Raw genomic sequence first — 13,415 nt, 5'->3', positions numbered from 1 at the left:
GACCATTTTGCAACAACTAATTTTTTTTTTTTTACCCAAACGTGAAAGGTATTAAAATCTCGGCCCGGTCGAACTTAAAACAACCATTTTTCAGAAAAAAATCTCTCTAATTTTTTTGTAAAAAAACAAATATCGAGAAGTGTTAAATTCTGCTGAGTTGTGCTCACTTAGCACAATTGTTCGTCCATCTACACCGAATTTCAACCTATTCTCTTAAAATTCAGTACAACTTTAATATTTTTTTGTCGAAGTTCGATATAGGCCAAAATAAACGTATAATACCCTCTTCAGATAGTGGTGTGGGGTGCAATAATTTGAGTCCATAGCTCTTGTCTTTTCAGCCTATGTATAAAAATTAACTACTCGAATTTAATTAGCAATACCTATCGAATAATTTTATGACTGGAAATCTATTTAACTGTTTGTTGTCCATTGAAATTTTTACGACTGCCGCTAATCAAGATCTGTCTTGACATGATATCAACTGATAATAATTTTCTACTTCTACGCTACTGCCAATTGCAGGCCCTAAAAAATTTGCGATTAAATGCAATGAATTATGTTGAACAAAGCCGATATTTCTTCTTCAAATGCACACATCGAACAATTTCATTCAATAACAACAACATGAGTTAGAAGTTTTATCATTGTTGCTGTTGTTATTGTTGTTGCCTTCTAATCGCTGCGAAAGCTCCGCCGAAACGACTACTATTGACATTCCTATCAAATTTGTTCGGCTGTTTGTTAATTACGGGCAGTGTGTGTAATACAACGAAGCGAAAAAAAAAAAAAAACAATAGAAAAACATGATTATTATTAATAAATCTCAATTTGTTTCATTTCCATTCAAACATTACCCGCCTCAAGATGTGTTGTCGCTGCTGTTCGAAGACTCAGCAAAAAATATGGGTCTTTGGCACTGCAACGGTGTTCCTGGTACTAGGACTTGTGGGCATTATTTGTGGGCCCAGCTTGATTATGGATATGATTTATAAGGTTAGTGTAATAATCAATTTTTTTTTTTAAATTTGAAAATTATTTTTATTTTTTAATTTTAACCAAATTTTCCTTTTAGATGCTACCCCTAAAGGAGGGCGGTCGCACCTATGACAAGTGGGCCAATACCCCAGTACCAATCTACATGGCCATGTATCTTTACAATTGGACCAACACCGAGGATGTAAGAGTGAAGGGTGTCAAACCAAATTTTGAACGTGTCGGACCCTATGTTTTCCGTGAGGAGAGAATCAAACAGAATATCACCTGGTATCCGAATAATACGGTGTCATTTATGCCGCAACGTTTTTGGTATTTTGAGCCCGATATGTCCGGTGGCACATTGGAGGATAAGATTACATGCCCGCATTTGCCAACAATTGTAAGTAAAACTAATTCGAAAATGTTCTAAAAAACCGCAAACATAGAAGAAAGAGAAACATAAAAGGAAAGTTAAAAATGTGAATCGGTTCAATGAAATCGACAAAAATAACAAGTAAAAGTTCGGCCGGGCCAAACTTTTAATACACTCCACCTTAGGATAAAGGAAACATTAGAGCCCATTATGACCCACATATACCAATTTTTAGACATATTCATGGGAAAATGTGCCAAAAATCATCAAAATACCGAATATCGGGAAATACGGCTATATGGGGCTATACACATACAGTGTTTCGCCAAAAGAGCTAGATCCCATTAAGACCAACAAATACCAATTTCCAGCTAAATCCGTATAAATTAGCGAAAAGATGTGGCAAAAACCATCAAAAGACAGACGGACAGACAGACAGACGGATTTTTATTTTTCTTATGCTGATTATGAATATACACTGGTGGCCAAAACTAAAGCAACTGAAATTACAAGGAGAATGAATGCCCTGTAACTTTTTCAAAAATTAAGAAAATGAGAAAGTTTTTCTTGTTTTAAATTAGGTACTTTATTCACTTTTTAAAAACCTAAAACATAAAACCAAAATTCATTTTTATATAAAAAATTATGTTTGGTAAAGTCAATTAACCCGATTTTGGCTTGGACAAAACAAAAGCAACTCTGTTGTACATTCATATAACCGCTGCAATTTCAGTGGTTTTTACTGTGATATTTATCGCTTTTTGCTTCCTTCGACAATTTCGCTTGTCATAAATCCTTTTTGGGAAGTTTTTTACAACAGCATATGTTTTTCTTTTCGTTTTTTAAGTACTGCCAAAAAAAATTTAAAAATGGCTAGAAGCAAATACTGTACCTGAATAAAACAGCAAATTATCAGTGATTATCAAAACAACATATCACAGAAAATGATTTCCGAGAAGTATTTCATAAATATTTATGTGATTTCATAATTATGTCTGTGCACTAAGTCGGTTTTTTGAAACTGGATCAGTAGTAACAGTCCATAACGGATGAAGGCCGTGAAGAACTTCAGCCCATACTGATCCACAAATTGTGAGAGAAATAAAAAAACAACTATTTAAGAGTTCAACAGGATTGGTGAGAGAGCAATCATTGGATATAAGCTCGAGATCAGTGCGTAGACGAGTAGTGGCAGCTGGTCTGCGTGCCCGTAAGACATCAAAAAACCATTTATATCTGAAAAAATCAAAAAGGCTTTCGGAAACGATAATATTAAGTGGAATCAAGCTCAATGGAAAAAACATTATTTATGGTATAAGTCTACGTTTAATATTAAAGGCTCAGACGTGAAAAATTTTACGGTGAGAAGACCAAAAAATGAAGGACTCAAGCCGCAGTGTTGCAAAGGTACAGTGAAGCATGGGGGAGGGTCAAAAATGGCGTGGCGCTATTTTTCTATCTATGGACTTGGGTCTATCCATAAAATAAAGGAAGTTGTGGATCCGTTTGTTTACAAAGATGTGTTGGACATCACGTTGTTCCCTTACGCTGAGTAAAATATTGGGCTGATTTGTGTGTTTCAGCATGACAATGATCCCAAACATGCATCAAAACTTGTCAAAGGTTGGTTGCGGGAGTCAAAAATCACTGTTTTGTCATGGCCGGCACAATCATCTGACCTAAACCCCATAGAAAACCTTTGGAGTATCGTAGACAGGAAGATCAAGCGAGATTCGGAAAGAAATAAGCACAACATTTTCCAAAGAATTCGGGGTGCCTGGGAAAGCATACCCAAGGATCAAATTGAGCGTGTTATAGATTCAATGCCTCGTAGGTGTGCAGCTACTATCAAAAATAATGGTTATGCTATCGACTACTAGCCAAAATTTAATTATTTTAAAATAAAAAATCAAAAGTTGCTTTAGTTTTGACCAAACAAAAATTGGGTCATTTTAGTTTTCCACATATTATTTTTCGTTCAAAATTATTTTTGTATTTTTATTTTTAGTTTCTTAAAAGTGAATTAAACCCCTCATTTAAAACTGGAAAAATAATTACGATTTGTTTATTTTTGTAAAAGTTACAGGACATTTATTGTCTTTGCGATTTAAGTTGCTTTAGTTTTGGCCACCAGTGTATATACTTTATGGGGTCTACGACGAATATTTAAGAATGTTACAAACGGAATGACAAAATAAATATACCCTCCTTTCCAAGGTGGAGGGTATAAAAATAGGCAAATTAAAAAAAAGCAAATTATAAATATAAGGACTGACCATAAAAAGGAAAACGTCATATAAAATCTGAATAAATCTTAAAAAGAATTAAAGAAGGTGTACCTAGAAATGCAAACCGTGCTAACCAAAAAATTAAGTTACATCTATCCTTTAAATAGTTAAACTCTTTTGACAAGTAAAAATTCTAACTCGTCTCGAAAGATTCAAAATCTGCAGTCCAGGTATTGGGAGAAATTTCAGTGTTCTGTGCCTTAAAAAAATATTGAGATCAAATTTGATATTTTTGAAATGTTGCCAATGCAGTTGAAAATTTGGCTTAAATTGAGTTTAGTTTCAGCTATTGAAAATTCTGAAAATTTTACCGACGTTAGCTCTTGTTGTCCTAATCACAACTATATCAATTCTTTCCGAGGTATAAGGTTCCAAAGTTACAAAAATGTCCCTTTTTTATACCCTCAAAATAACGGTTTTAGCACTATGTCTCTTTGGATCAAATCCTTTCAGGACATTTGGAGTCGATCTAGCGATGTACGTCCGTTTATCTGTCTGCCTGTCAGGCTGGCTGGTGCGCAAGATAACTCTCGAAGGGTGTATCGGATTTGGTCCAAACTTGGTACATCGTAATATTTTTGTCAAACATAGATCGAGTTCGAACATGTGTAATGTCGGTCCACTCCTTCTGGTACCTTCCCGACAAAATGTCGAAATTTTCAAAAAAAAAAAAAATATTTTCTGCACAGAAAGAGAAATAATAAGCCAATTTTACTCCAACTTTGAGAATCCTAATATTTGCGTCAGTGCTAGGTCAGGTGTGAAAATATCGGTCCTCTCCATAAGGTACCTCCCCCACAAATGGTCAAAATTTTGAATAATTACAACTCTCATAAAATGTGATGTAAGAGTCCGATTGTTTTCAAATTTCGCACATCCCAATATTTATATTAACCCAGGATCTGGTGTTGAGATGGAATATCTCGGTCCACTCCTTCTGGTACCTTCCCCACAAGTGGTCGATATTTTTTAAAAAAATACATATTTTTTGCACAGGAAGAAAAACGATAATCCGATTTTGCTCCAACTTTGCATATCCTAATATTTGCGTCAGTGCTAGGTCTGGTGCGAAAATTGACAATATCGTTCCACTCCTTCTGGTACCTCCCATTCCTTTAGAACCTACTGTATAAGGGGTTAAACATTTCAATAATCATAAAAGAAGTCAAAATATTTTTAAATAATCGAACATTGGCTGAGGTTATACATCTGTCGGCAAAACCGACCGCTACATTTTACTTGTTACTTTGCTGTTTAATAATCGGAATAAAAACTTCAAAATGTCACTACAGGTAGGTTTTTGTATCCTGATTAGAAAAACAAAACATTGTTGGGGGATGTGGGTCCATACTTCCAGGCTTCATATTTTAAAAAAATGTTCCTTATGTTTTGTCGCTTATTTAAAAAATATTCAATTTAGATGAACTTTGGCTCGCAAAGCCGGACATACCCCAGAGAAGAAAATCACAAGATCTGACCGAAGGTCGGTTATTTAAAAAGGATCTAAAATTAATTTCTTTTGTTCCGAAAATTTTCCAAATTTGAAAATTTTTATTTCAATATTTCTACCACTGCTAGATCTATAGTAAAGATAGAAGTTACGAGACTTTCTACCGCTCTATCAAAAAAGAAAAAAAATGTAGGTTTCAGTGGTGTTTCGGAAGACCTTTACCCTCAAGTAGAAGTATTGAGTTATGGGAAATTAATTTTCTCCAAACGTTATAAACATTTGAGAAGATGGATCAATGCTTCTGATCTCCGATCCCAATTTGGATAAAATATTACGATGTACCAAATGTGGACTAATTTGAATACTTTAAATATCCTAAAAGGTATTTGGTCCAAATACATCTATTGTTTCGATAACGCACATTTCACCGGCGAAATACGTCTAGTTTAAATCTACTTCATTAGCGAAAAATCTACCTTAACATTTCAGATTATTTTCACTAGTTAATGTAAGGCTTTTTTAGTACTCAAAAGCTCAATTTTTTAAGTTTTAAGTTTTTCCTTTTTCGAAAAAAATAAATATTTACCTTCAAAGCAAAAAGTCTTGAAAATCTTTAGTTTTTTGGAAGATATTAGAAAAACCATCGCACAGTGGACCCTCATCCAATTTTTCTGATCAACACTTTGGAATTTTTTAGTACCAACTTTGCTTTTTAAAATTCTCCAGACACAATAGTCCAACGGATGGGTATCCGGAGATTTCGGTGGCCATTGTGCGGCAGTTCACCACTTTCGGCCAAGCGAAGCATTTCTTTAGCTCTTTTGAGTCTATTTTCTTTCTCTTGCAGGTGTAAGTTCTTGCTCTTTTTGGAATTTCAATGGCTTACCCCGAGCTCATTTGTCAATATTTGCTGAATGGAATATTGTTATATGTTCAGCTCACGAGCCATTTTTCCGCCACTGCGACGCGGATTTCAATCAAGTCGCTTCTTTATTTTTCGAACCATTTCTGCTGATGTTGCTGTTTTCTTCCATCCACTTCCTTGACGTCGGGCTACGCTACCAGTGTCAGGGTAACGAGCGATGTTACGAGACACAAAACATTTATTTATATGTAAATGCTGGAGTGCTCTAACGATAGCCACATGTGGTTTTCCAGCCAAATATAAAGAAATCACACTATCACGCTTGAATTCCATCACGAATTACTTTTTTCTGGAAAATTCTCACCAAAAGGGCTTTTGTACGCTTGTCAACAATATAGTGAGCTGTCACTGGAATAAGTTTAAGTTTACCAGCTGTCGGACGAGTGGCTTAGAAATGACAGCATTCTGTAGTTAGTTGCAGTTTTTTCATCTCACCCTGTACTTTCTAACTTATTTTCCTCTCATTACCAAAAATTTGCTTCCATAACACTCATAATGCCTCAAGTACATTTTGAACTTAAATATTATACAGGGTTGCCCATATTCGATGGACCCATCTGGCAACGCCATAACTTTTGACAGAGATGTCACATCGCTTAATGACATACCGCGTTTGAAGCGTCAGTCCAAGCAGATTTTTACCATGAACCAATACACGCCACGCGAGCGCTCTGAAATAGTAGAAATTTACATTCAACAGAAGAAGTGAAAACTCAACGTGCTTTTAAAAAATGTGAGAAGTGCGCCTTCTAAGAACACCATTAAGCGTTTTTTTTTCGACTGGTAAGGCTCTTTCTAATCCGAAGAGGCCATTTGAAAGTCGACCAGGGCGATCGGCCGAGAATATCGCTGCCGTACGAGCCAGTGTTGAGAGATCCCTAAGAACATCCCAAAAACGCCGTTCTCAGCAGTTGGGCATGGCTCGGTCCACTTTACAACGGATTATTCGCATTGATTTGCATTTGTTCCCATACAAAATTAAATTGACGCAAAGAATGTTGCCTGCGGACAAGCCTCGTCGATTGGAATGGGCCCAAAGAGTCATCATGGGTCCGTCGAATATGGGCAACCCTGTATATAATATAAATATTTATAAATATAAATATTTTGTGAATGAAATCTTAACACAGCATAGCTATAGCCATTGATTAATAAAAAAATCATGTTTATAAACATATATACAGAAAATACTAGTATTCTTATGAAATCACAATGAAAAATACCATAAGCTATTGTAGATGATAACCCATGAATTGAGATGTATGCTTGTCCTACAATAATTATCTATAAATTAGGCTTTGTTATTGTTTGAAATTTGTGAATGACATAGAATTGCATATTAACATTAATAAATACGATTATCAGACTCGGACTGGGGGATGAAAAATATGCTAATGACATTAGATCAATTTATGCAAGACCCTATTAGATTTTTGTCATGATTTTTAATTTTGATAATGCGAAAAATTTTAAATAACTTACAAAATTCATAAACGACTCTGGTGTTCCTAAGAAACGATATTGTGATGTTTTATAAAATGTGTTGTTCAATTGAACTTTCTTGCATAAGAAAAAGCTTTTGATAAACTATAAATATTGTTCGTCAATATTAGGAAAATGTGTGCTGTCGATATTGAATTTGTCATTCTTTATGTCGGCGACACAGCAAAACTCATTAAGAACCAGTTATTACATTGTTTTGCAATTGTGTCATTTGAACATTGAGAAAATCTATAAAACTGAAATTATAGAAAGCAATGCATTTAAGTTTCTACAAATCCCAATATTCATGGGATTCCCAGAAACTGAGTTTATCTTGCAAAGCAAATTAAAATTGTACAGTGGGATAGATTTCTAAAAAATGGCTAAAATAAATTCAATTAACTAAGGAGACATAAGTCATAGGCCATAGACCATTTTTTCACACAATATTGCTTATCATCATTGAAATCGAATATTTGAATTTGCTGCACCAACGCATCCAAATATTAATTTAGGAAAGGAACTTTAGTACCTCTATGTAATAAGAAAAGAGGCAAAGGCCTTGTGGGGCCGACCATGTGATACCCTACAACACTACAATATGTTAGAAGCTCTCTTATGTCCAAATCCATTTTGTAAGATTTCGCATTCGAAATTATGTCACGGAACACTGCCCAGATATTACCCTTAACATATTGACCAGGGACATTTGCCCAATATTTACGCACTCCGTCGTGATGCTATTTCTTTTGGTCCATTTTACAACTAAACTTCTTCCCTGTTCTTAACTCTTTTCTCAGGGAAAATTCCGTGTCGATTGGTTTCAATTGTGTGATCAGGAAATTTTTTCTGTTATTGGGTGACTGAACCCCTAAATATTTTGGGATCATCTCCAAAAGCAAGAGGCCCTTTAATTTAGACTCATCTATATGATTTGTTGTTTGTGATATTTGGCTATATTCGTCAACGAAATCAGCATAAAAAAGCCAGAAGTTCGCCTTTTTGTGTATTTTGGATATTGTCTGTAAGTTATTTTCAGCGTTTCGCTAGAATGGAAGTGTTGGTATTTTTCACATTCTCTAACTTCGTGCGAGATTTGGTATCCTTTGCTTTCTATTTGTGAGATTTATAACGGCTGCAAAATCAGGAACATTTTTAGTTGTTTGTTCATTTCAACCTCTAAATATATTGCGGACATCTTTGGAAACAATAGGGCTAGCCCTTCTGAGCGTAACCCTACTCTTTTGAAAATTTTCGTGAGGATCGGACGATAATTGCAATCTGTATATAACCCCAACCTGTGTTGTAAGGTGAAAAAACATTTCAAAATATACACTTCAATGTTATAAATCAAATTGAAAAAATCGCATGCGATAAAAAATATGAAAAAATAAAAAAATTCACAAAATACTAAAAAATCTATGTTAACATCATTACTGGCATATTTTTATGCGATTTTATATATATATATTTACTATCGGCATCTACGTAACGGTCAGAATTGACCTGTTCGTCTATTTGTGATTTGGCCGGGATTAAAAATATTCGTGGTTGAATGGAAAATTTGACTTTTATTTAACACAAATGTTATGGTCTATTTCACCCACTAAATATTACGCGATGACCATGAAAATTGAAAGGCTTCTGCCCAGCCCTAAGCTCTAGCCCCATACTAGCTTCAGCATCGATTGGTCTACAATTGTGACCTGCAGAGCAACTGCAAAATCAGGAAATTTTTCAGTTTTTGGTCCATTTCAACCCCTAAATATTATGCGATAAGCTTATATTCTGGCCAAAATTTATTTTTTTACAGTTGTGTGTGTGGGTATACTTACAATCTGCTGTATTAAAATTCACAAAATCGTGATGAAATTCCAAGTCCACAAAATCTTTGAAATTACAACATTGTATTTCTCAATTAGCAATTACATTAAAATAATTATAAAAATAATTAACTTTATTACGTGAAATTTTGCGGTCACGTTTCTAAAATAATAACCGGCAGTTAAGATGTTAATCAAAAACAGAAATGACATTATTTAATATATCAGTATTTAAGAAACGAAAAGTTGTAAAGACGGCTTCATTTAGATTTGAATCAAAGCTTGTTATCTGCTGGGATTTCACAGAATTAAAAAATTACAGCGGTGCTATGCTGAAATCACTTTAAATACAAATTAAAAAGTATCAGGCGGTTTTGCCGATAGATGTATACCCTTAGCCAATGTTCGATTATTTAAATATATTTTGACTTCTGTTATGATTATATATATTCTATGGAGTAGGTTTCGATGGCATGGGTCAATATTATCAATTTCGTATCGGACCTAAATAAATTCGATATAAATATTGCGACGTGGCAGGTTTCGAATACATCAACCGCCTCCTTAACTTTATATGAGAAAAAATGTTAAAAAATTTTGAAAATGTTAAAATGTGCATGACGTACGAGATATGTCGACCGGAGTATTCCATTTTCATACTTCATCTAATACAGATAAAAATATTGGTATGAGCAAAATAAAAAGAAAATCGAATATTTATATCCAATTTTTTCGAAATCATAAAATCCAAATTCATCTCAGGTTTATATGTCTGAAATTAGAACAGAGTTGGATGCTTATTTCGTTTTCTTTCAGTGTTTGGTTTCTCAAAATCTTGAACCCTATGTGGGGGAGGTATCAGAAGAAATTGTCCGATCTCTATCGTCTTTATAACAGATCTTGTGTTGATGGATATATTGACATGTGCCAAGTCTGAATGGAATCGGATTTTAATTTCGCGTTTTATGACCTTCATGGATACTCAAAATTTTGACCCTATGTTGGGGAGGTACCAAAAGGAGTGGACCGATATATCCCATCTTAAACCAGCGATTCTTTACAACGTAGCTATATTTAAATATATTTCTCTCAACCAAAAACGTGGGATGAATATGGATTTTATCGGAATTCATAATTTCGCGTAAAATTAGATAATTTCTTGTAATTTTGCCCATACAAATATATAGCTGAGGGTATATTTACTTATTATCAGATTATCATAATCAGCATTTTTTGTTAATATCAATAATAGGCTAAAATATATATCATTTTAATTATACAGGGTGAGATATAAAAACTGCAACACAGTCAAACGCTACAATTTTTACATTTTTTTTATTTTTACATTTTATTTAAATTTCATTGAACTAAAGCAAAAAATGTCAAAAATAGCATCAAATTTAAGATTTAGTTTAGATTTATTCGAATTGGTCATATTTGGTACGAATTTTGGTCTTCAAACGGCCAATGAAACCGTCACACGCTGCCCGAATGTTGCTCTGCGTTATTTTTGCCCATTCCCTGCGAAACGTTTGCTTGAGGTGATCGACACTTTGGTATTTTTTAGTGCCAACCTTCCTTTCCAAAATACTCCAGACACAATAGTCCAACGAATTGGTATCCGGAGATTTTGGTGGCCATTGTGCGCTGGAAATGAGGCGAGGAACCTCATTTTGTAACCATGCTTGGTTCAAGGTCAGCGGCCAAAATGTCTGCGTGCCCAAGGCTTTAATACACCCTCCAGAATATTTTCGCGACCATTGGCTGTTATGGCGGCCCACACCATCACCATGGCCGGCGCTTGTTTTCTGGTAGCCAACCGAAGGTGCAGCTGACCTCTTTGGCAAGAAAACACGATCATTTTGTTTGTTTACAAACTGCTGGACAACGAATGTTTTCTCATCGGAGAAAACCAAATTCGGCAGTTCACCACTTTTGGCCAAGCGAAGCAACTCTTTAGATCTTTTGAGTCAATTTGAGTCAAATTTTTTTCTGTTGCAATGCAAGTTCTTGAACTTTTTGGAATTTCAATAGCTCCCGAGCTCATTTTTCAATATTTGCCGAATGGAATATTGCGATATCTTCAGCTCACGAGCCACTGCGAAGCGGGTTTCGATCAAGTCGCTTCTTTACTTTTCGAACCATTTCTGCTGATGTTGCTGTTTTCTTCCGTCCACTTCCTTGACGTCGGGCTACGCTACAATATCACGGTAACGAGCGATGGTACGAAATACAAAAGATTTATTCACATTTAAATGCTGGAGTGCTCTAACGATAGCCACTTGTGGTTTTCCAGCAAAATATAAAGAAATCACACTATCACGCTTGAATTCCATCACAGATAACTTTGTTTGGAAAATTCTCACCAAAAATGCTTTTGTACTCTTGTAAACAATATATAATGAGCTGCCACTGGAATAATTTTAACAGCTGTCGGACGAATGGCTTAGAAATGACAGCAGTCTGAAGTTGGTTGCAGTTTTTTCTTCTCAAAAACAAATAAAAGAGACGTTAAGTTCCGTCGGTCCGAACTTTTTATAAAACTCTCATCGAGAACTAATTTGGTTGAAAACTAGTCTTTAAAATTCTTCAAAAATCAGGAGGAACCGCTTAAAGGGGACTAAACCATACGTGAACCTATATTAAATGCATTGGCTAAAATAAGCTACAAAAGTGGGCCAACACCTTTAAAATACCAACAAATCAGGAGCCACTGTAATAAGTGAGCTATAGCAAAATTGAATATTTACGTAAAATTTAATTTTCTTACTGAGGCCCCCAAATCTTGAATTGTGTCTGCTCTTGTTGAAATATGGACAGAAACCTGAAAAACAAAAACGAAAATAAAAATAGAAAGGTGCTATACCTTAGCCCGAATCGATTTTTCCTATAGATAATATAAATGTCTGTACAAAATTTCAAAGCTCTATCTTTCAAGGTGGAACTCTATCGAGACTTCAATTAACGTTAATCATAATTATTCTCCGAGGATAGATATTTCGACATATTTCGAGATGTTGCATACGGCATGACAAATTTAATATACGCTCCATTTTGTGATAGGGTTGTTATTTTTCAAAAATCACCGAATGGGTCCAAAATTGCACTAATATTTTCGAATCACCAATTTTTGTTGATATCAATCAACTATTGAAAATATTTGTCATTTTAATTATAGTACGAACTATGTTCCTGAAAACCATAATCCTAAAATATCATCTGTCTTTGTTCATATTTTCAGGCTGCCTCGAACATAGCTCGCGACTTTCCCAAAGTTATAAAAGTCTTCTTCAACATTGCTCTAAATAGCAATGGTGGTGCCCTGTATCAGACGCACACAGCCGATGAGTGGCTGTTTAAGGGTTTCTATGATGAATTTCTGGACTATGCCATGAAACTGAACAACTCAATGACGGGTGACATTAAGGACAATCATTTCGCCTGGTTTCTGCATCGTAATGGTTCGGCAGATTTCGAGGGAATTTTTACGATCAACACCGGTGCCGAAGATCTACGAGAAATGGGTGAATTAAAGTTATGGAATGGTGTTAATCACACAGGATATTTTAAGGACGAATGTGGTCGGGTGAATGGCAGCACATCGGATTTGTTTGTACCCAATCGCAAGCCCGATGAGTGGATAACGATTTTCATGAAAGACACATGTCGCATCATCAATTTGGTGCCATCAGGTCGGACTACAATTGAGGGTATTGAGGGTATACGCTATGAAACAAAACCGGATACATATGATAGTGGTACCCTTAATCCGGATATGAAGTGTTATTGTCCTCGGGAGTTGATGCCAAATAATTGCCCGAAGCATGGTGCTACAGACATACGCAGTTGTGCTGACGGTGCCCCAATGTTTATGTCACATCCCGGATTTTTATATGCCGATCCAAGCTATGCCAATACCACAACGGGAACCAAGGCAGATCCGGAAAAGGATGTATTCTTCATAACAATGGAACCGAAATTGGGTGTACCCTTGGATGTAAATGTGGCCATACAGATTAGTTTGTACATTCAACCGGATAGGGATATATCGTAAGTTCGCGGTGTATATTTTGAATGCTTAAATTTTGTAAAATAT

At 35.2% G+C, this 13,415-nt stretch overlaps 1 protein-coding gene across 2 annotated transcripts in view; it reads left to right on the top strand.

Annotated features, from left to right (window-relative positions):
• Positions 1-13,415, top strand: part of LOC101892920 (protein croquemort) — a 30,538-nt gene that overhangs the window by 16,547 nt on the left and 576 nt on the right. For both annotated transcript variants that reach the window (XM_005188546.4, XM_011296283.3), the window contains exons 2-4: positions 868-996; positions 1,076-1,378; positions 12,561-13,369. In XM_005188546.4, coding sequence (XP_005188603.2) covers positions 868-996; positions 1,076-1,378; positions 12,561-13,369 — 1,241 coding nt within the window. The remainder of the gene's footprint in view (positions 1-867; positions 997-1,075; positions 1,379-12,560; positions 13,370-13,415) is intronic.

The sequence above is a fragment of the Musca domestica genome, unplaced genomic scaffold (genome assembly GCF_030504385.1).
Source record: "Musca domestica strain aabys unplaced genomic scaffold, Musca_domestica.polishedcontigs.V.1.1 26, whole genome shotgun sequence".
NCBI classification, from domain to species: domain Eukaryota; kingdom Metazoa; phylum Arthropoda; class Insecta; order Diptera; family Muscidae; genus Musca; species Musca domestica.
Note: the sequence above shows the minus strand (reverse complement) of the source record. Positions and strands in the feature narration are given on the sequence as shown.